Source organism: Papio anubis, chromosome 2 (genome assembly GCF_008728515.1).
Source record: "Papio anubis isolate 15944 chromosome 2, Panubis1.0, whole genome shotgun sequence".
Classification (NCBI taxonomy): Eukaryota; Metazoa; Chordata; class Mammalia; order Primates; family Cercopithecidae; genus Papio; species Papio anubis.
Window position 1 is genome coordinate 111,106,437 of NC_044977.1, and position 24,448 is coordinate 111,130,884.

Sequence of the window (24,448 nt, forward strand, 5' to 3'; positions counted from 1 at the left end):
TACTAAAAATACAAAAATTAGCTGGGTGTGGTGGCGCATGCCTGTAATCCCAGCTACTCGGGAGGCTGAGGCAGGAGAATAGCTTGGACCTGGGAGGTGGAGGTTGCAGTGAGCCGAGATCATGCCACAGCACTCCCGTCTGGCAACAGTGTGAGACTCTGTCTCAAAAAGAAAAAAAAAAAAAAAACGAAGAAGATGGGATCTGTGCTAACTTCTGAATGATGGCAAAGGCTTGAATATGTCGTGGTGGGAGGGAAGGGCATGAGCTGAATGTATAGTCCTGACTGTTCAGACAGCCTCTAAGGCAAGAACTTACTTCCAGATCCATCCTTGACTCTAGGTCCTTCAGGCTTGGCCTCAGAAATAATGTTTGCATTGGCGTTATTCTCCATCTCAATCACAAAATCACTGTCTTCTTCAAACTCAGGGTGGCTAAAGATCCAATCCAGTGCTCTTTCCAGGTTGTTATTCTAACAACAAAAAAGAAACACACATTTTTACAATGCATGCAGCCTCAGACCTCGCTAAGTCCTGACCATTTCAACTAGATGTCAAGCAGATAGGGAAGGAGGTCTAAATTCATTAGTCCTAAGTGCCACTGAGTAAGAAGCTCTGACTCTGCATGACAGGCACGTTCAGTTGGCATGGCATTCTGCAAGCCTCCCAGCTGACATCTGTAATTGGATTTACTGGAAAACAGTTCTAAGCAGCAGATCAGCATTCCAAAGCTTATCTCAATGTTAGCTCAGCCTTTCTGCAGGAAGATGCTGATAATAATAGGTGTGGAATAACCAAGGTTATGGCATTTAAGTGCAGCTCTTTCTAAAGCCACTTTAATTGCACACACTACCTTCTCTACCAACTGTATTTTCTGCAGATAACTTTGAACAATAGAGGGATGCCAGTGTGGTACTATGTTAGAGCCTTCTCTCCTGGAATGTTGGTAAAATGTTTGAATTCCAGTAAAGACAAGATCAATATCTTGATTAATGACAACAACACTGATTAGGTAAGTATACTTGTTTAAATTGAACTCCATGTACTTCAAACTAATTGACCATAAAAATATTTCCATCTTTCTCAGCTGGTGACATCACTGGCAAGTTAAAGAATTTGTATAGATGTAGAACCTCTAATGAAACAGTCAGGCAAATAAAATGAGTGGAGCACAAGAAAGTACCCCACGTAAAACAAATTCTGGTTGAGATATTTTAATCATCTTAAAGGGAGACAGATTGTTCCAGCCACATTCTCATGAAACAGTCAAGAGCCACTGTGACCTCAGCAATGGATCCTAGCAGGTACCCCATCAGGATAGGCAAGAAGTAATCGACAGCAGATATCTACTCAAAAGTGGATTATGGTGTGACCAGGAAGGATGGGTTTTATTTTGTTTGTTAAGTACTTTCCCTCGATATTAAACAGATATCAGCACTGCAGAAGGGAATCGTGTACCCTGTAGTTTCAGGGTCCCTTGTTTTTTGTTTTTTGGTTTTTTTGAGACGGAGTCTCGCTCCGTCACCCAGGCTGGAGTGCAGTGGCGTGATCTCGGCTCACCGCAAGCTCCGCTTCCCGCCATTCTCCTGCCTCAGCCTCCGGAGTAGCTGGGACTATGGGCACCCACTATCACGCTCGGTTAATTTTTTGTAGTTTTAGTAGAGACGGGGTTTCACCGTGTTAGCCACAATGGTCTCGATCTCCTGACCTCATGATCCGCCCGCCTCGGCCTCCCAAAGTGCTGGGATTACAGGCGTGAGCCACCGCGCCTGGCCCTTGTTTCTTTATATCAAAAAGTTCATGGCTACCAGAAGAACCTTCTCTTTCTGCAGAGAGAAACAGCAGCAGAGAATTCCAAGGAGCCACTCAGTTTTTTATGAGGACTTTTAAGAGACATTTACCCAAGGTCTTGGTATCAGAAAAGCATTCTATCTCCTAAAGGACTTCTTACTGAACATGGAATTTCATGTGTCCCTCTTTCCTCCAGGGCCACAAGCAGGCTCCAAGTCAAATTTGTGACCCATTAACAAATATTCAAGATGATATCAAGTTTCTTTCAGTTTGCTCATATTACCCCAGATTTGTTATCTCCTTATTCTTAAATTCTCTGTGTGAAAATCATTTATTTTAGCTTTATATTTACAATAAGCAAATAAATCTTTATGAGCTATGGTGAGATTCATATTCGGATGAATCAAACATGAATCAAAATGATCAAAGCACATTGGAAAGTCTCAACTCTTACAGAAATAAATTCACACACACACACACACACACACACACACACACACACACACAGTCTCTCATGCTCACCGTTGCTCGTAGTGCCTGAATAGCCTGATTTCTCTGAAATCCCATGGAGGTGATGATAGCAACGATTTCCTCTGGAGGTTGGTTATCCAATCCAGTAGCACCAAAAACAGAGGCTCCAGCAGAAGCTGCCCCTCCATAACCAGGCATGGTCAGCGGCTCAGCAAAATCTGAGAAAAATAACCACACCCAAGTCTTTTCCTTTTTCTTTCTTTCTTTTTTTTTTTTTTTTTTTTTTGTGTGTGTGTGTGTGTCCTGAAACAACACTAACAAGGAAAAATATGATTCTGCAAAGTTATAATAATCAAGACAGTCTGGGCCAGGCCCGGTGGCGCATGCCTGTAATCCCAACACTTTGGGAGGCCAAGGTGGGTGGATCGCCTGAGGTCAGGAGTTCGTGGCCAGCCTGGCCAACATGGCAAAATCTCGTTTCTACTAAAAATACAAAAATCAGCAGGGCATAGTGGTGCACGTCTGTAATCCAGCTACTTGGGAGGCTGAGGCACAAGAATCACTTGAACCCAGGAGGCAGAGGTTGCAGTGAGCTGAGATTGCACCACTGCACTCCAGCCTGGGCAACAAAGCAAGGCTCTGTCTCAAAAAAAAAAAGGACAGTCTGGTACTAGTATTAAGACAGACATACGGATCAATTAAATAGAATTGAGATTCCAGAAATGAAACCATATACCTGTGGTTAACTGATTTTCAACAAGACCAGTCAGTGGGGAAAGGACATTATTTTCAACAAATGATGCTGGGACAACTGGATATCCACATACAAAAGAATAAAGTCAGACCCTCACCTCACATCATACACCAAATTAACTCAAAATGGATCATTGACCTAAATGTAGGAGCTAAAACTATAATAATCTTAGAAGAAAACATAACAGTAAGTCTTTTTGCCATTGGATTAGGCAGTGGTTTTTTATTCACAACACAAAAAGCACAAGTGATAAAAGAAAAAAAAAGATAAATTGGACTTCATCAAAATTAAACATTTTTGTGCTTCAAAGGATACCATCAAGAAAGTGAAAAAACACCAGAATGGGGGGAAAATTACAAATCATATATCTCATATATCTTGTATCTGGAATTTGAAAAGAACTCTTAGAACTCAATAATAAAAGGATAACTTCATTAGAAATGGGCGAAGAATTTGAATAGACATATCTCCAAATAAGATACACAAACAGTCAATAAACATATGAAAAGATGCTCAACATGATTAGTCATTAGGAAAATGCAAACCAAAACCACAAGATACCACTTCATACCCACTGGGATGGGTGTGATAAAAAAGATAATAATAAGGGTTGGTGACAATATGGAGAAACTGGAACTCACATTCACTACTGGTGGAAATGTAAAATGGTTCAACTACTGTGTAAAACAGTTTGGTAATTCCTCAAAAAGTTAAATATGGAGTTACCATATGACACAGCAATTCCACTCAAGAGAAGTAAAAATAAATGTCCATCCACACAAAAACTTGCACAAAAATGTTTATAGCAGCATTGTTCATAAAAGCCAAAAAATGTAAATAACCCAAATGTCCATGAATTGATAAAGATTAATAAAATGTAGTATATCCATATTATAGACTATTATTATTGTTGTTGTTGTTGTTATTATTATTATTATTATTATTTTAGACAGAGTCTCACTCTGTTGCCCAGGTTGGAGGGCAGTGGCATGATCTTGGCTCACTGCAACCTCCATCTCCTGGGCTCAAGCAATTCTCCTGCCTCAGCCTCCCAAGTAGCTGAGACTCCAGGTGCCCGCCACCATGCCCAGAAAATTTTTACATTTTTAATAGAGATGGGGTTTCACCATGTTGGCCAGGCTGGTCTCGAACTCTTGACCTCAAGTGATCCTCCTGCTTCAGCCTCCCAAAGTGCTGGGATTACAGGCATGAGCCACTGTACCCGACCCAGTAGACGATTATTTTACCATAAAAAGGAACGAAGTACTGACACATACTACAACATAGATGAATCTTGAAAGCATTATGCTAAGTGATTGAAAGCATTATGCTAAGTGATAGAAACCAAACACAAACGACCTCATCGTATATGACTCAATTTATATGAAATTTCCAAAACAGGCAAATCCAGAAAACAGACTCGTGGTTGCCAGGGGCTGGGGTGAGTGGGAAAACGGGGAGTCACTGCTAATATATACGAGATTTCTTTTGGAGGGTACAAAATGTTCTAAAATTTGATAGTGGTAATGGTTGCACAACTCTGAATTTATGGAAAACTATTGAAATGTACACTTTAAATAGATGAATATATGCATTATAGCTTAATAAAGTAGATAAAAGAAAAAGCTAACTAAACAGCTTCCGTTTCTTCATGGCCATGTTTCCATTTCAAGTTTTCATCATTGCTTAGTTGGAAGTATATCCCATATCTCTCTATTGGTCTTTTTGCCACTGACTTATAAACTTTAAAGGGGTGAATTATATCTTAATAAAGCTGCTTGCTTTTTTTCTTTTTTTTTTTTTGAGACAGAATCTTGCTCCGTCACTCAGGCTGGAGTGCAGTGGTGCGATCTTGGCTCACTGCAGCCTCTACCTCCTGCGTTCAAGCGATTCTCCTGCCTCAGCCCCCTGAGTAGCTAGGACTACAGGTACGCACCAACATGCCCAGCTAATGTTTGTATTTTTAGTAGAGACAGGGTGTCACCATGTTGGCCAGGATGGTCTCCATCTCTTGACCTTGTGATCTGCCCACCTCAGTCTCCCAAAGTGCTGGAATTACAGGCGTGAGCCACTGTGCCTGGCCTAAAACTGTTGTTTTTAAAAACAAGAAGAAAGACAAAGACTGGCTTTCTCCTCCACTGCAGCAGATTAGGAACTGTAAAGTCATTTTCTAGGGATACAACCACAGGGGCCTTGGAAGGACCAGGACTCAGCATCACTAAGGGTCACATCAGACTCCAAAGCCATTCCATTTTCTTGTCACCTACCTGGCTCTTCCATGTGAACAATGATCCAGTTGAAGGCCACCTCGGCACCCATGTTTCCAGTGAAGTACACAGCCTTGCGACATGCTTCCAGCGGGAAACCCATCTCGGCCAGCTGCATCACTGATGACTCATCGATGTCTGATGCTACAGAGCACAACAGGATATTCTAGTGTGAAAGAGGAAACTCTATCGCTTCTTGTCTTAGCTGCTCTTCACTCTCTTATCCACATGCTACCCAAAGAAAGTGCTATTTTGTTGGGAGTAGATAATAGTTTTACTTTGTTTCATTTTGTTTTAAGCCATCCAAATATTAAAGCTCTTTGGGCTAAGTTTATATCTTTGACCCAAATAGGAACCAAGTTAATCACCTGGACAATCCAAGCAATGAAAAACAGTTCCCTAGTTTCATATGGGGAGATTTAGTGTATTCCCAGAATGATTTCAGAGCATTCTCAAGACCTCTACAGCAGCCTCTCCTATGACTGAAACTTGAAGAGAAAGCACTATCTACAGCCCTAAAAGCCTGTTCCTTAAACCTCACAGAAAGTTAATGCAGGTCTTTAGATACATCTGGCAATCATAGGAAGCAATCAGCTCTGGGAAATGGAGAGTGCAAATGTTAAGTATAGAAGTAAAAATTTCCTTTTTTAATTATACAAGTTTAAAATATTAAGAGACAGCTTTACAAAGTAACTTGGGCTCAGACACTTTGGGTTTTTTCTTTTGTTAATAACATATAGATATTGATAGAGATGTGTGTGTAAAGCTGTGTGTATGTAAGGATACATACACATACACACTGTTCTCATATTATACCAAAAGAGGAGAAAAAACTGGAATATAAAATATATCCCTTGGGTTTTCCATGTCCTGAGGACTCTACTAAAACTTCTGTCAATTTTCTGGCAATCAGTAGAAGAACTGAGATGAGAGATAGCTGTTCTACAAAAATTTTGTATTGAAATGCATTTACCAGGCGGGTGCGGTAGCTTACGCCTGTAATCCCAACACTTTGGGAGGTCAAGGCGGGTGGATCACGAGGTCAAGAGATGGAGACCATCCTGGCCAACATGGTGAAACCCCGACTCTACTAAAAATACAAAAATTAGCTGGACGTGATGGCGTGCACCTGTAGTCCCAGCTATCTGGGAGGCTGAGGCAGGAAAATCGCTTGAACCCGGGAGGCAGAGGTTGCAGTGGGCTGAGATCGCACCACTGCACTCCAGCCTGGCGACAGAGTGAGACTCTGTCTCAAAAAACCAAAATGCATTTACCAAAGTGCTCTCTTACAAGGAAGATACATAAAACATCCTATCAAGGTCAAATGTTCAGAAAACAATTATGTTGGACAACAGTGATTCCCAAATGGTGTTCTGCAGGATCGTAGTGTTCTAAGAGATGTAATCGTTGAATTAAAAATGGGGTTTCTGTGGTCAAATAAGTTTTTAAACCTACATAGTCTATCTTCTCCTTAGAAATTCATGATGTGCATTAGTACAGTGAAGACTCAAAAGTTCTGTAGTAAAGAATCCTACAGTAAAGAAACTATGAAACTCTGCAGAACACCTTTCAATGGCAGTTGAGATATAATCTCAAACATACATGTTTATAATATTAGACTAGAAATATATAATTCCGGCCAGGCATGGTGGCTCACACCTGTAATCCCAGCACTTTGGGAGTCCAAGACAGGCAGATGACAAGGTCAGGAGTTCGAGACCAGCTTAGCCAACATGGTGAAACCCCATCTTTACTAAAAATACAAAAAATTAGCCGGGCGTGGTGGCGTACACCTGTAATCCCAGCTACTCAGGACGCTGAGGCAGAAGAATCACTTGAACCCAGGAGGCAGAGGTTACAGTGAGCCAAGATTGTGCCACTGTACTCCAGCCTGGGTGACAGAGTGACACTCCGTCTCAAAAAAAAAAAAAAAAAAAAAAACAAGAAATATATAGTTGCATTTTTGTGAAAAATAAAGTGAGCCAGGCACAACAAAGAATAGAAGGATATACCCCAAATGTCAACAGTGGTTATAGACAGGTGATAGAACCATGGATGATTCTTCTGACTACTCTATAGTCTCTAAATGACTTTTTACTTTTGTAATGAGAAAATAAAGTTATTCTTTTTAAAAATTTAAGGGCTGGGCACAGTGGCTCATGCCTGTAATCCCAGCACTTTGGGAGGCTGAGGCGGGTGGATCACGAGGTCAGGAGATCAAGACCATCCTGGCTAACACAGTGAAACCCTGTCTCTACTAAAAATACAAAAATTAGCTGGGCATAGTGGCGGGCACCTGTAGTCCTAGCTACTTGGGAGGCTGAAGCAAGACTCTGTCTCAAAAATAAAAAATAAAAAATAAAAAAACATTTAAGAAAGGTAGGATGCAAATGTCAGTTCATGACAGGTAGTTTTATTTTCTCCTGATTGTTGGTAAGACAGCATGCTTAGATCCAGGAGGAAACAAATGGCCAAACCAGCAACACTAAAAAATGGCTGCATGCTCTCACAGTCAGAGGCAGTCTCCTCTGGCACAGTGAGTTCCAAATGCCCATCACTTCCCATGGCGTGAGATCCCGCAGGTCAGCTCTCCACAGCATTAGGCGCAACCAGCAAATCTCTCACATGCCAAGATAGTCTAGTGGCCTGAGAAGCACGGTAATTCCTAGCCCTAGTTCTGGTCCCAGGTCTTGCGTCTCCAAAACTTCCTAGATCTAGGAAGTTTGATCCTCTACAAAATGTCACCTGCCTTGCCCTTCCTACCATTTTTTATAAAAAGTAGAGTTGTAGACCTGTCCCAGTGAGATCTGGGACCTTGTTTTATAAAAACTAGAGTTGTAGACTGTTAAAAAAATTTATGGAACAATAAATGCAAAATGATCCATGGTAAGCATTCAAAAACTTTAGCAGCGGCTATTACAATTAGATTATTCGCAGTGGGAATAGTATGTCCCAGGCTACCCACAGTCCTACCAGGTAGCATGTGAAGATCATGGCAGGCTGACTCTTGCTGACTCTAATCACTCCTCTAACAATCAGCAAAACATAATTGTCTCAAGAAAGGAAACATGGAAGTCTAAGCTACATGATCAATCATTTGCAATGTGTAAGATTCAAACTCCTAAATTAATATTAGTTACTGTCTTGAAAGACTTTACAGACCAAAAGATTTAGAGTATCTAGTGTTAAATGCTTTATCTTTCTCCTAGTTAATATCTAAATACTGTCTATTGTTTATTTTTTATGTTCTTTCTAGAAAACCAAGAGTATCAACTCCCACAGGATTAGGAACTAAAAGGCTATAAAATTAACAAACAATCCAGTCAAACTAATATCCTTGAGAGCATTAATTAACACTATCATGTCCTGTCAGCTGTGTGTCTTCATTATGTGTCTTACAGCAGGAGAGGAAAAAGTGACTGACCATGTGCCACCATTGCACAAAGAGGCCTACTCAGTGGCCAGAGAGGGAAGAAAGGGCATGTCTAGCCCCATTCACACAGGAGGAAACTGGGGCAAAGAGAAGGTAAGTAAATTACTTCAGGTCACACAGTCATAAACTGTAGGCCAAGATTGTGACCCAGGGCTGGTTAGCCTCATGCCAGTGGTCACTCTCCTGAGCCCCACGGGCCACCTGATCAGTGTGTCACTGACTAGCAGACACAGAGTCGTTCCCACCTGGGAAAAGCTGCACACACACACTTACAGAACAATGCCTCTTTACTGAACTCTCACAGACAAATTCATCAGATTAGTAACAATAGTAGGACATTGGGAAACATTTTTAAAGATACATACGGTCTATCAATTGGTTCATCAGGCGATCTGGAAATTAAGGGAGAGGACAGAAAATGAGACCAAACCATGTTGAAGAGTTTTAGAAAAAGAAAACCCATTGATCCAGAGCATTCCCAATTGCCCTCCCCACCCCTAGGGACCACACACTGTTGTCAGTCCCTCAATCGCACACAGACCACCGCAGCCTCAGTAATGAGAGAAAGTAATAGCTTTCAGGCATTTAGGTTAGTTAAAACATGATGCTTTGATTATTATCCTAACAAACTACTATTTCCCTATTATCTCTCTGTTATTTCTTCTTTAAAAAAATTTTTTTCTGGAGACACGGTCTCACTCTGTCACCCAGGCCAGAGGGTGGTGCAGCAGTCATGGCTCACTGCAGCCTCAACCTCCTGGGCTCAGGTGATCCTCCTGGCTCAGCCTCCTGAGTAGCTGGAACTACAGGCACACATCACCAGTCACCACGCCTCGCTAACTTTTAAATATTTTATTTTTTGTAGAGACAGTGTCTCACTATGCTGACCATGTTGGTTTCAAATCCTGGGCTCAAGTGATCCTCCCACCTCAGCCTCCCAAAGTGCTGGGATTATAGGGATGCACCACTGTGCCCGGCCTCTCTCTGTATTTTTCTTTTCTTTCTTTTTGAGACAGGATCTTGCTCTGCCACCAGGTGGGAGTGCAGAGGCACAATCTCAGCTCACTGCAACCACCAACTCCCTGGTTCAAGCGATTCTCCTGCCTCAGCCTCCTGAGTAGCTGGGATTACAGGCACACGTGGCCACTCCCAGTTAATTTTTGTATTTGTAGTAGAGTCGGGGTTTCACCATGTCGGCCAGGATAGTTTCAATCTCCTGATCTCGTGATCTGCCCACCTTGGCCTCCAAAAGTGCTGGGATTACAGGCATGAGCCACCACGCCTGGCCCTCTCTCTGTATTTCTAAGAGCTCTGTGTAACTACAAACCAAAGATTCTATTATGAACATCAGAGAGAGCCAGAGCAGTACTAATAAACCTTCTTGTATTTATCTGATGCCCATGCTGATCCTTCTTTAACCCCTTTAATGAACCAACTGTACTACATGACCTAGAATGTCCCTTCTCTACTCTTTCTCTATAATTTAGCATCTGACCCAGCATTAGAGAACAACAAAATACAGATGCTATCTGAATCCTATCTTGCTCCTTCTAGACTCATCTTCCTTTATACCTGACCAGCTTCACTGTTTAACTGATGGAAAACCTTTAGTAGACGGTCCCAGAGAGCGCTCTGTCATTATGAGTTAATTTACCTGATTAACTCATTAGGAAGATGAACAGTAAACAGGTGAGTGAACAAAGCCAGAATGAAACTGATTTCATCGGGATAACTGAGCTAATAATTAAACCACGATTTTTCTGACACTGTTTTTGAACCCACAAAGGTGAGACAACTATTTTTGGCATGTCCTTTTCCACTAAAAAGTTATGAGGCCAGGCACGGTGGCTCACGCCTGTAATCCCAACACTTTGGGAGGCTGAGGTGGGCAGATCATGAGGTCAGGAGATCGAGACCATCCTCGTTCACAAGGTGAAACCCCGTCTCTACTAATAATACAAAAATAATAATAATAAGGCAGGCATGGTGGTGTGCGCCTGTAGTCCCAGCTACTCGGGAGGCTGTGGCAGGAGAATTGCTTGAACCCAGGAGGCGAAGGTTGCAGTGAGCTGAGATCATGCCACTGCACTCTAGCCTGGGCAAAAGAGCAAGGCTCTGCCTCAAAAAAAAAAAAAAAAGTTATGTATTCTGAACAATGACCAGCGACAGGGTCACAGAGTCAAAGAGAAACTCAAACCTCTTCCTTTCTATGAAGCAGTAACAAAGCTGGGGAGGTAAGATGCCATCATAGTTTTTAAAACCAACTCATGCCGTTCAATTTCCCCTTTAGGTTGTCCAAAGGTACTCCCAAGAATGACAGCTTCCCTAGACTAAGAGCCTACAGAAAAAAACTGTCCATTTCGACCACACATGATGGGTCTGTGCCTCTTACAATGTCTATTTTATGTTTATCATTGCAGCTATGCCCCCTTTCTGTGTGTCGGTGGTAGGTTACATCACAGCAAGGCAGCTAGACCCCCAGTGGGTGGTGGTGGTAGCAGCAACACAGTGGTGGAAGAAAGAGACTGTTCCTGTAGAACAGGGTGGGAGGATAGAGCATATTCTCCTGGCAGGAGATGGTACCTTTTGAGTCATCAGGAATGACTATGGGGGGGCTGATGTCTGGAAGTTCCTCCTCTCCTGGCTGTAACCCCCTGGCTCGGAGATGGTTGATATCAAGTAGGTCTGGCATATCAATAGAAACATCTGTAAAATGAGAGAGATTATATCCACTGGGCTCTCCATAATCACTTATTATGTGCTTATTATAATACCAGCACTATAACTCTACATGCACGTGTCTAGACAGAGCTAAGGGATGTTTTTCAATTCCCTAGAATATGTCGCTCGACCAGCAGGTTCATCAAGACTAATCAGATATTAGTGGAGAACCCAGGGAAAATACAGTGGGTGGCAGGATTTCACACCAAACAAGAGCAAATCATTTAAGCCTGAGGTCACAAACTGGCAGCCCATAGACCATGTGTGGCCCAGACACAATCTGTTTGATATTTTAGAAGTGTGAACAACAAATTCCAAATTTTAAATCAGAAGATGTAAGGTAAAATCCAGATTTCCAGCTTATTTTGAAAAGCATAAAGCTGTAGCATATTCTCATATGGTAACAACCATCTGGAGCTGATCTTCAGTTTCTACCCTAGACAATGGTGCAATGCTAGTCTGACACAGACCCCACTGCTCCTTGTTGCTCCCTGAGCATCATGTTTGTGCTAATCTGATTCTTATGGTAGCTTTTCTAGTTCATCTCTTTATTCAACGTGGGAACACCCAAGCAAGGCCAAGCTAGCTAGCTACAAGCTTCCTATACTCAGCCCAGGTCCTTCATTTAGATTATTACCCTGTCCTTGTTCGGCATTTGAGTTTGCAACCCCATTTGACGATGCAACCCATTCTCGGATCATGATGGGTACTATGGATATTCTAAATATGGTTTTGAATAAATAATGAAGTTTTAAAGAAATTAATTGAATCTCTAGTGTATTATCTTTACAGTACTTTTCTTAACTTCTTGACTCCGTTGTTGTGTTGACTTATTCAAATACAAAATTTGTCTGACTGATACCCTGTCAAGATTTAGTATCGCACATATTCAGATGACAATAATGGAAAATGGGTTCAAATGTTGGTACAGGATACATCTTTTGGGCTAGCAAACAACCTGAAAGTACTGCCCCCAGAATCAGTGATGACACCAGGTACATAAATCCTATTTTAAAACAACGACCCAAAGAACAGAGCTTAGTTTACAAAAGCAAATTTAAATTTCAGGAGGCAGCAAAACCAAACATAAAAACTGACCAACAAAATCAATACAACTGCTCCTTAAGAGAAAAATTCAGGTTCATTAAAGAAAATTTTGAGGTTCCTTAAAATTCAGCAAGTCAATGAAATGGGATTCAAATGTTGTATTCCTTTACAGAAATTCCAAGGACAAAGAAAATAAGCAAACTATCTCCAAGGCAATTCAAAGCCTTCAGAACAAGGAAGTTTTTTCTCTCAGTTACTTTTCAGGTCCATGGAAGAAAAGCTGAGTGGTCAGCATCCTGCCCTCTTGTCTTCCCCTGCTCACAAAACTATTCCGCCAAGAAAAGGGAGGATCTCCTGCAGGATCAGAACAGCCCAGCACAATTTCCCATGACAAACAAGTGCTGTGTAACTGTTAGTGCTGGAGGTCTCTAGGAAATCACTCCAGCCGATTCTACATCCTTTTTACCTATCCCCTTTGGACAAGTGCTTAGTTAACCAGCATAAGATTTAGTTGGGTTTTTTTTTCTTAAGTACTTAAAAACATAAAAACTTTAAAAGTCTGGCAAATAGTCCAAGGTACTTGCTTGAGAACCTGTACATTCTTCCACACCACTGAGGACAACCTAGTAACACCCTTGGCATCAGATCATAATGCTGGAGAAAGGCTTTTATGCATTGTCTGAAAAATTAACCTCTAACAATGGTCAGGAACTTTTAAAATTAGCATGAAGAAAACCTCATGAAGCCAAAATCACATCCTTTTGTTTTACTGTCTAATGCAACTGGCTTTTTCTACTTTATTATTAATAATATATGTATGATTTAAGTGAATGTCATTAGCCACACCTGCCTGCTCAGAGGCAGAGGAGAGATGCTAAGAGGAGACAGCATCTTCAACCACTGGCTGCTCAAAGTGTGGTCTGTGGACCAGCAGCACCAACAGCATCGGCAGCAGCAGCAGCATCACATGGGAGCCTGTTAGAAACACAGAATCACAGGCCCACTCCAGACCTGCCTAATCTGCATCTGCATTTTAACCAAGATCCCAGGTCATTCATATGCACGTTCAAGTTTGGAAAGCACTGTTTATTTGACAATGTGAGGATTCTGTTTACACTCTTAGAATTCGGTCATTCCAGAAACCATAACTGGAGGGGTGGGTAAGCAGGTGGAATTTGTATTGTCAGTTCTTATCTAATCAGAATACTCTGATTCAAAACAGAAAGGTGAGAATGATGGAAAAATGAAATGGAACTGTTTGTGGCAGCCAACTACATGGGCTCTTTCACATGCCATGTTGTTTAAATGGCTCATTTGACGTTTTAAGCAAAAGCATGCAAAAGATACCTACCAAATTTTTTGGGAACCCAGTCAAGACCAAAAGTGAACTTCTTTATCTGCACTACCAAGTATTCAGGGAATGAAGCAAAGCGAGATGTTCTGGGAAACACAAGGGGATATATCAATGAAACAAGGCAGTAAGTATTGTGAATACAGTTCAAAAAGCATATCAACTTTGTCTGAGGCACACCTGGCCATTCCAACAGCTGAACTGAAGAGGAGGAACACACAAACACAGACATATAAGAGGACACACATTCGCTCTCCCCTGCTCATTTGTCCTGTCCTCTTCACAAGAAGAAAATGTTTAGCATAGGATGTTATCCTTTAAGAATACTTTTGGCCAGGCACGGTGGCTCACACCTATAATCCCAGCATTTTGGGAGACCGAGGTAGGTGGATCACCTGAGGTCAGGAGTTCAAGACCAGCCTGGTCAACATGATGAAACCCTGTCTCTACTAAAAATACAAAAATTAGCCAGGCGTGGTAGGGCCACGCCTGTAATCCCCACTCGGGAGGCTGAGGCAGAAGAATCACTTGAACCCCGGAGGCGAAGGTTGCAGTGAGCCAAGATTGCGCCACTGGGCAACACAGCCTGGGCAACACAGCGAGACTCCATCTCAAAAAAAAAAAAAAAAAAAAGAATGCTTTTGGACCTGTTTCAAAATTGTTACTTTTACTTTGCTGTGGTGTTTTATATTTCTGAAAAGTGCTTTTCAACCATTTATTTTTTCTGAAATCCTTGCTAGAATTTAGTAGACATATTTTTGACTGTTTATAGCATGCATGTATGATGTACATGTATGTGGGGTTTGAAAAGGCTCCCCAGGTGATCCTGAAACACCCCCACCTCCATTTCCACTTCCACACAGAGTCACTGTCTTATAGCACAGAGTTGGCAGACGAAGGGCTTACTGAAACTTTGGTTGAGGTTGACTATTGGAAATGCCAGGGCCTCATTAAAATACTGTGGTACCTAATCCATGACCACATGGATCCTAGCGGTAGACATATTATGGGATAAGTATCCAAAACATCTGAATCTGGGCCTTGAAGTTTAAAATTAATACACATTACCAGTATCTTGAATCCTCTTCAAACTTTCAGAAAGGCTCAATTTCCCGGGCATGGATTTGGCAATTTTATACACAGACTGTTCAACCTGTACACCAAATTCATACCCTAGTTCAAGCTCATTCACTCCACGTTTATTAACTTGTTTTTAACAACCATTTTTGTTTGTAGTCAATGTAGGTGTGGTAGGTATATGTAAAAAAGAAAATAAGCTGTTGATAGGTATCGCAGATACCTTTTAAAATAAAAAATTCTAGAATATCCTCCCCTATTCCACTTTTCAAATCTAAGTCACTGCCTTCTACTTGTAATGCATCTTCCCAGAATTTAGAAAATTAATGCAAATGTATTGCTGCCCCCTAGTGTCAGAGAAAAGGCACAGCACAGGGACAGAACACGGGACAAAAAACAGTCAAACGACGTGGATGTGGGTCTTGAAAATGCCACTTCATTCACTCCAAATCTGGGCAAATCACTGACCCTCCCTGATCCATCTACAAAATGGACTTACTAATCATGTCTACCTGCCAGGCCATGCAATGTCATGAAATGATGTGAAATCGCTTGGCACACTAGAAAGTATTGTATATACCTAAGGAATTAGCATGATTATTTTGTCACGAAAGGGCTAGAAGCTACAGAGCCTTGGATGCTGAATCGAACTGTCACTTATCTGTATTTTACCCCCAGGCAAGTTACTTAAATTTCCTGTATCTCAAATTCTCCATTACAAAGTTGGTAGAAGAATAAAGGCAGTAATATAAAGACGCTCAGAAAATAGGAGCTTTATCATCCCAAGCAACTGATCTACTATTAGCCAGGCTCACTCTCCAGAAATTATATATTATCTCTAATTAGGTTTTTCTATCTTCTGAGAAGCAGTAATAAACATTATTCTTATTTAAATGTCACCAAGTCCTCAACTGCACCAAAAAACAACTTCCATCTTGTATTTTATATATATAATTATATTATTTAATTATATATATATAATTATATTATTTAATTATATATATAATTATATATTTAATTTCATATATAATTATATATATATAAATTTTTTTTTTTTTGAGACAGAGTTTTGCTCTTGTTGCCCAGGCTGGAGCGCAATGGAATGATCTTGGCTCACTGCAACCTCTGCCTCCTGGATTCAAGCAACTCTCCTGCCTCAGCCTCCTGAGTAGCTGGGATTACAGGCACCTGCCACCATGTCCAGCTAATTTTTGTATTTTTAGTAGAGATAGGGTTTCACCATGTTGGCCAGGTTAGTTTTGAACCCCTAACCTCATGTGATCCACCCACCTCAGCCTCCCAGAGTGCTGGGATTACAGATGTGAGCCACCACACCTGGCCATGATATTTTAATGTAAAAATGTTCTTTGTCTCACCTCCTCTTCCTACCACATTAGCTTAAAATCTGGAAAATACATAACAGTGAAATCAAACAAAAGACATTGGTCAACCAATAATTTCCAAAATATGACTCAGGATCCCTGAGACTCTTGAAGTTGCTCTGTGGTCAGTATCTAGGTGGAGTGTCAGCTGTAATACCATAGTAGGGGTAGGGAAATAACTCAAGTTTGGGGCAGGGACAATTTAACACATCACTGTGTTATGGGTAGCTGCCAACCTAAAAGTACCAGAAAGTAGATTTAGATGGTGTTCACATAATATTTGCCCTATTGGGAAAAACATTCTTTATTCATCTTTGTAACCTCTATAGGGTCTCAAGTTGAATCGCTCACATGTAGTAACTGTTCAGTATGTATCCATTCAAATCAATCTCAAAAGCTATGCTTTGCATTCATTTATTGCAGTTTGGGGACATCAAGTTAGTTAAATCTAGCAAAGTTATAAATTATGTTCAGCTTATTCTTTTATTCCTAACATTAATTCCTGGAATTAAAATATTTCTTGGAAAGCGATACGTTTTTAATAAAGATCATTAGAATGTAAGTCATTCTAATGATCTAGATAGACAGCAAATTTACTTCAAAGAGCTGTTATGGGAATTAAATGCTTTAAGACATATAAAGTGCTTAGAGTAGGTCCCAACAACAATATTGTGTTGTTGTTAACAACCTGTTAACATTATTTAAAATATATTGATTGTTCGCTAAATCACAATTAAGGCAAAAATACAATAAAGATGGTATTGAGAAAGAAATATAAAGTGTACCTCTTCCTGACATTAAGACATTAAGATGTCTACAGTATTGAAAACCTAACAACTAAAAAAAATTCGTAATCTTACCCTGTCTGCTTGTTGAAAATATAATCATCAATCCACCACACTCAAATTACATCATCAAAGACAAAAAAAGGAAGATAAAGATAACAGAAATAACAATTCCATCCCATATTTGCACTTTACACGACTTATCTCACTTAATCCTTACCTCAACCCTGTAAAGAAAGTACCATTATTATCCCCAGTTTACAGATAGGGAAGCCGGAGCTTATGGCGGTGAGGTCACTTGGCCAAGGTCGCATACCAATAAGTTCTAGCCTGGGCATTCAAACACTGGGCATCTACCCAGAGTCTGTGCTCTGCAACCCCACAGTATGCTTTTCTCTTTAGAAATGATCATGGGTAAGTAAAAATCTCTCCCTCTCAACTCTTTATCTATCTGAGGGCAGGAGTTAGGTCTTGTTCAACCCATTGCCTAGAATATGCTAAGTGAGTGATAATATTTGCTGGGTGAATAAACGTTCCAAGCACTAATATTCTTCCCAGACACAGTCTGTTCATGATCATTTAAGAGAAGGGTCTTTACGTCTGGCCCACACTGATGCAAGATCCGCCAAGATATTTAGGACATTTTTTTTGCCTCTTCCTGGTCTTCAGGCTCTGGGTGTAACAAAAGAAAAACTCAAGGCCCCAAATTAATAAAATGTAGACTGAATCACAGCTTATACTGCAGGAAATAAAAATAACATCTCTTAGAAATCTACTGAACTGGTTTTCTCAAAACTTATATTTGAAACATGATAAAGCATAATAAAGAAAAGCAAGACTACAAAAATGTAAGGATAAGCAAGCATGACAAGGAATATAGGGGTGCTCGATAACAAGCGTTGAGAGTTTGAACTCAATCAGACTGGAATGAATCCCATGCCTGCCACTTACTGGCCAATTACGTCTTTTATTTCTTCCTTCATAAAATGAGAAAATAATGGTACCTACCTCAGACTACTAAGAGAATGAAATATGATCATTGAAGGGAAGTGCTTAACACATGACCTGGCAATAACAAATGTGCAATAAATGACAGTTGCTTTATGACCTTTAACGTTGTCTTTTTCTTTCCCACAGGGACTAGTTTTCAATTCATAACAACTGGATATGCCCAGTACTAATTCTTCTCATGTATATAAAAGGCACATGCAAGAGCATGTGTGTATGCAGACAAAAAAGAAAAGGTAAAAGGTCCTTGTAAGAACTATAGGAAGCAGAAACCCCTCCTCGAGGATTCTAGATAGATAGGCTAGCACTGCCTACAACTGAATATTTTGTAGCATCTGAGGAGAAATTCAGGACAGCATCATTTCTCCATTACAGATGGAATCACTGGGCGGTGACTTTGCCCCAGGACAGAAGCTAAGGTGGGAGGTGGACACAGGAGAAGAATCCAGGTCTCCTGACCACTAGCCCTGGGCTCAGGGAATCTGCCTGTCTGTGGAAAGCTAATACCTCTCAGTCCGCATTTTAAAGATGGGCCATTTCCAGGTGTTGTAAACGCTGCTTCCTGGTAAGACACTTATAGGGAGAGGCAGGCACAGAGAGTGTGTCACACCCTGCACTTCTAAGACACCAGGCACTTTTCTGAAGAGCAGAAAGGTGTGGCCGAGGGCCAGGCAAGTGAACAATATCCCACTCTGCAGCTCACACCTGATGCTGGGGCTTTCGAAGCTTCCAGGCCCCATGATCACCTTCCACCTCCAAAATGGAATCAGAACAAAAGCACAAAGAGAAAAGGATAAATGTTCGAGGAATCAGTCTTACACCTACTGTCAATGATTTTTAAAAATTGCTTCCATCATTAATAGAGGGTGTAGAGGTCTAACTGCCCAAAGATATCTCTGAGTTGTAATAAAGTATCTCTTACACTGAACTTGCGAACTCAACAACTGTTATCTGCAAGGACACAAACAGGCACATGCACGTGTGCACACATACACAACATGCACACACACAACCACCCACGCCTACAACTGAGCAGTCCTAGGATGAACACTCAGATGCCTAGTGATGGGCAACTGATCCCAAATGAACTACTATTAATCTCCCTTGGATAGGGAGCTTTTTAAAAATAATTTTAACAAATATGGCTTGCTTTTCCTTTTTGAAATAAATTGTTTTTGCTTTCCTGTTTTTAACATATGAAGTCTATAATCTGAAACACAGCAGAAACCTGAGGGAGGGGTTTCACAGAGAACATATAATATAGGCTGAGGCCAGACATGGTGGCTCATGCCTGTAATCCCAGCACTTTGGGGAGGCTGAGGAGGACAGATCACCTGAGGTCAGGAGTTCAAGACCAGCCTGGCCAAATAGTAAAACCCCGTCTCCACTAAAAAAACAAAAATTGGCTGGGCGCAGTGGCTCACGCCTGTAATCCCAGCACTCTGGGAGACCAAGGCAGGAGGATCACCTAAGGTTGAAAGTTCGAAACCAGCCTGACCAACATGGAGAAATACCATCTCTACTAAAAATACAAAATTAGCCAGGCATGGTGGCACAGGCCTGTAATCCTAGCTACTTGAGAAGCTGAGGCAGGAGAACCACTTGAACCTGGGAGGCAGAGGTTGCGGTGAGCCAAGATCGCGCCACTGCACTCCAGCCTGGGCAACAAGAGCAAAACTCCATCTCAAAAAAAAAAAAAAAATACAAAAATTAGCCAGGCTTGGTGGCACATGCCTGCATTCCTAGCTACTCGGGAGGCTGAGCCAGGAGAATTGTTTGAACTCAGGAGGCGGAGGTTGCAGTGAGCTGAGATCATGCCACTGCACTCCAGCCTGGGTGACAGAGCGAAACTCCATCTAAAATATATATATAATATATTATATAGTATATATAATATATTATATAGTATATATAATATATATTATATTATATAGTATATATTATAAATATTATATTATATTTATATATTATATATTGTTATATTATATATTATATAATATAATATTTATTATAATATATTGTATATTATATATTTATTATATATTATGTTATATATTATATATATATATACAGGTTGAACTGCTGTTGAGGCCATGGTAAAAACAGCCCACACCAGCTGTTCCATCCTTTAATCCCCTTTATGTTATCCAAAATCTCAATCTTAGCCTCAAAGAAAAATGGCCAAAGAATATCTGAATGTAGCAAAACTCCTGGAGCCAAACTTTCAGACCTCCCTTTGTTTTTTGCCACTGTAAGCACTGTTTTTCCAATAAGTGCAGTGATATGAAGTATGTTGGCAAGGATTCGACTGTATCAAATCAACTAGGGTGGCAGATGGGGAAAAAAAACTTGTATGTGTCTGACAACCAGCCTCATAATGTGAAAACAGGACACCTGACTAAACCCTGAGCGGCTCATTTCAACCAATGCTCAGGAGACTTCCTGTTCACTTTGAGATGTCCTGAGACTCCTAGTCTCCAAGGAGAAACATAGTCAACTAAGTTCTAGACCAAGTCTTTAATTATGGAGTTAAAATATAGCACAATGGAGTTTAAATATGGAGGCTTGTCTTAAGTATTTTTATAATTTCTTCACTAATAATGTCATTCTTGCCATTTGGGAGTATGGGATTGTTTCTTTGCTATACTCTCGTGGTGAGAGAGGGGCTGGGGGTGTGGGCAAGGAAGGAAGGAAGGGAAGGAAGGAAGGAAGGAAGGAAGGGAGGGAGGAAGGGAGGGAAGGCAGGCAGGCAGGCTCCTAATAGAGAATAAATCACAACCTTACATTTAAAAAAAGAAAAAAGAAAACCCCTCCTTAGCATATAATATAAATCACAGGCCTGTTTTATTGGACACGTCTCACACAAGTGAAGTATGACGAAAATTAGGGTGTGTGAACCATAATCCCATCCATCACAATGAACAAATACACACAGACACAAATAACACCCACTCCCTCTCCCCTATCCCTGTCCCCACCTCTAAAGGCCCCTCCTCACCCCACTGCCAACACACATAACACACACTTACTTCACACCCGCAGACTTTGCTTGTAGGGCACTGCTCCAGAAATCGTCAACGTTTTCTGGTTCAGAGAAGGCCTGAAGGCAGGCACTAAATGGTATCTTGGCACGCACCAACTCAGGAAGGGGTCTTCTGTTTGCTTCTGCTTCCCTTCTCGTTAGTTCATAAGCGATCAGTTCATCTGAGGGAAAGAGCAAATGAATGACCTTGCAATCGCTCTTACCCTACGGAAATGAAAAGCACCCTCTTTGAACAGTCTTCCCTGAAGGCTTCTGGGCTGGGCCAGGGTTGCTTATTTGTTGTCCTTTACAGAGCCAGATGCGCCTGCTGAAAGGCTGTTCTGGGGCTGTCTTTAGAGTTGCACTGACAGGTGGCATTGAGCCATTCACATCTTTTTGCGTGCTCCCCTTTGAGACTGACAGGAGGGAAGTGTGAGCTTGGCCTGGCCTGGGTGGGTGAGAGGGTCAAACCATGAGTGTGATATAAATGCCCATGAACCTGGTTTGTCCAAAGGCCAATCCTGGGTTTATTCAAATGCCATCCTCCCAAAACAAGGCCTTCACATCAGAGTATTTTATAGCCAGTAAAGGTCCAAGTGCTAACCTCTTCCCAGTCCTTCACTGCCTTGCTGAAGAACTGAGGCCCAAAGTCAAAACCAGCCAATTACTGACAAAGCTGGACTTCAAACCCTGATCAGCACTTCCTCCACAACCCAACAGATGAGGCCAGAAAGAGATGTTATATTGTGTAAGGGGATCAATTTTTGCCAATGATCACACACATAGACAGAAGTAACAAAAACATTCCTGTTAACTCTAAGCTGTTTTAAAATAAAATAACCAAAGGCAGGAAAAAAAAAAAAAAAAAAAACCCACTGCTAAGCGCCTGACAAGAACCAAGAACCAGATCCGGTGTTATACATTTTCTGATTTGGTTCCACCAGCAGCTATGATTAGAGGTCATGGGTCCCACAGAGGTGTGAGGCCAAGGAGGAGGATAACTACAGGACTGCAGTTAGCCACCATCACACACCCATGACAGTAACCAACACTGCCAAGACAACTTCCTGTGGAGGTTACCCAACACCTCAGACATAGGGCTACCAACCTCGAAGGCCTCTGTGCTATTCCTACTCAAATGATTAAATACAAAGGGAAAAAGAGGAAGCTCCCAAGCACCAGCAGATCTGGTCCTGGAAACTAGCCTGTAGTCAAAATTTTATATAGATTTGAATGGCCTTTCTGGTCATTTCTTTTGTATTACCCAAAAAAGAAAAAAAAACAAACAAAAAAAACTCCTGATTTATCAGTTTGTAAGTACACTTACGCACATATCTGTTTTCCTAAACACATCTTAGATGCTTTTAAAATTCATTCCCCTGTCCCCAGTCAGTTTATGATGTACTTATATCTAGGTTGCTAACATTAGATATTCCCAGCAGTCAAATTCCAGAGACTAAATTACAAATCTCCTTTCTGAAAAAAAAATAGTTATCACTAATAAATGATAAACAGAATTAGAAAAGATCATGGACCTGAGCAGACATGTGAGTCAGTAACCCTGAGGTAGACAAGAGAAACCACTGAAGCCTAGTTCTAACAAGGAAACAAACAACAGACTCCCATTCCCTTGTTTCTACACTGGAAAGATTTTGAAATTGATCAAAAACTGCATGAGCATATAGAAAATGAAAATCATTTCATCTCAAATCATCATAATCATCACTTTTCAGTTAACATCATAAACTGACCCATGACTCCCCACACACAAGAAAGAGGAAAATGGGCCATCCAGGGATTTGCTGAACTTTTTTTTCTTTATTCTAAAAAAAAAAAAAAAAAAAAACCGGATACATGTGCAGAATGTGCAGGTCTGTTACACAGGTATACATGTGCCACGGTGGTTTGCTGCACCTATTGTCTTGTCCTCTAAGTTCCCTCCCCTTTCCCTCCACCCCCAAGAGGCCCCAGTGTGTTATGTTCCCCTCTCTTTGTCCATGTGTTCTCAATGTTCAACTCCCACTTATGAATGCGAACATGCGGTGTTTGGTTTTCTGTTCCTGTGTTAGTTTGCTGAGGATGATGGCTTCCAGCTTCATCCATGTGCAAAGGACATAATCTCATTCCTTTTTATGGCTGCAGAGTGGAATTGCTGAACTTTACAAAAATGACTGGTTCACAGGAGATGAGCAATCCAGCAGCTATTTTATCTATTTTGCTTATATGATGTTAATTCAAAGAAATGCCATTTGTCTATTCTGCCTAGGAAGAACCAGATTAGACTGATGGAAGGAGAAGGCACCAAACATGAATGCCACATCTCTGCCTCCTTCTCTCTTCCAAAGTCCAGAGACCCTTCTAATGGGCTTTGCCTTTACAAAGAACCCTGACACAATTTATCTCCCAGAAGAGGTGGCTGAAATACTCATGTGCCAAAGCCGGATTATTTCAAGAGACCTCTGCTCGAATGTCTAACTTTAAAAAATACAGTCCTGATCATTTCCCTCAGACTTTATAGCACAACTTATAAATGACAGTGTTAAAGAATTTTCTACATATATCATTACCAATAATTTTCCCCAAAATTATGCTGACTCCATACTCAGTAGTTGGCCAAATTTATAGGCAGTGAAGTAGGTTCGAACCATAACGCCTCCATAAAACCTGTGATGCATTTGATTCTTCTCAAAGGAAAAGTCACATGGGAACTAACGAAGAGATGAAAAGAGATGAGCAAAGCAGACATCATCTGGGCTGGGTCTACTCCTGACACACTTCAGTGACTAAACCATTCTCTCTGATTCAAGGGTTTTCCCATATGAAGACACACAGTACTAACTTCCCGCTTTGGAATTGTTACCCTTGTTGGTTGCCGCCTCCATGGCCACAGGTAACTGCATCAGGTAATCCACCCTCTCCGTGTAGCGGACTTTCCGGGTCTGACAGCACTGAATGCGTTCTTCCACCAAAAAACGAAAAACATCGCTTGGGTTTTCCGAGCCGATGCGGTTCCTCTGAAGGATGGATTGTATCAGGTTAGTAAATGCTTGAATATTGAGCCACTAAGACTTACTAGAAAATGAACTCTAAACCTGGTGTAAACAGTTGGCTTTATTAAACATTTCCTCTGGGCATGCCCATTCACCAATGCACTTTAATAGCAAAACACGTGAATTTATCTGAAGTCCAAAAATGGGGATTGGTAAAATAAAATACAGTTCATCATGGATTACTATGTCAATATTATTAAATTAAAAACCATGGGAGAGAAATTCATAGAATGAAAAGAAAGGAGGAGGAGAAGCCAATCAAAAGAGAAAGGGAAAAAAATAAAGGGCTGCC

The 24,448-nt window shown here is 41.0% G+C and overlaps 1 protein-coding gene across 2 annotated transcripts in view; it reads right to left on the minus strand.

Moving 5' to 3' along the window:
• USP13 (ubiquitin specific peptidase 13) overlaps positions 1 to 24,448 on the minus strand; it is a 135,256-nt gene that overhangs the window by 21,787 nt on the left and 89,021 nt on the right. For both annotated transcript variants that reach the window (XM_003894796.4, XM_009201318.4), the window contains exons 12-19: positions 23,967 to 24,120; positions 21,114 to 21,288; positions 13,833 to 13,921; positions 11,297 to 11,419; positions 9,079 to 9,105; positions 5,281 to 5,424; positions 2,311 to 2,477; positions 317 to 470 (exon numbers count right to left, since the gene is read on the minus strand). In XM_003894796.4, coding sequence (XP_003894845.1) covers positions 317 to 470; positions 2,311 to 2,477; positions 5,281 to 5,424; positions 9,079 to 9,105; positions 11,297 to 11,419; positions 13,833 to 13,921; positions 21,114 to 21,288; positions 23,967 to 24,120 — 1,033 coding nt within the window. The remainder of the gene's footprint in view (positions 1 to 316; positions 471 to 2,310; positions 2,478 to 5,280; positions 5,425 to 9,078; positions 9,106 to 11,296; positions 11,420 to 13,832; positions 13,922 to 21,113; positions 21,289 to 23,966; positions 24,121 to 24,448) is intronic.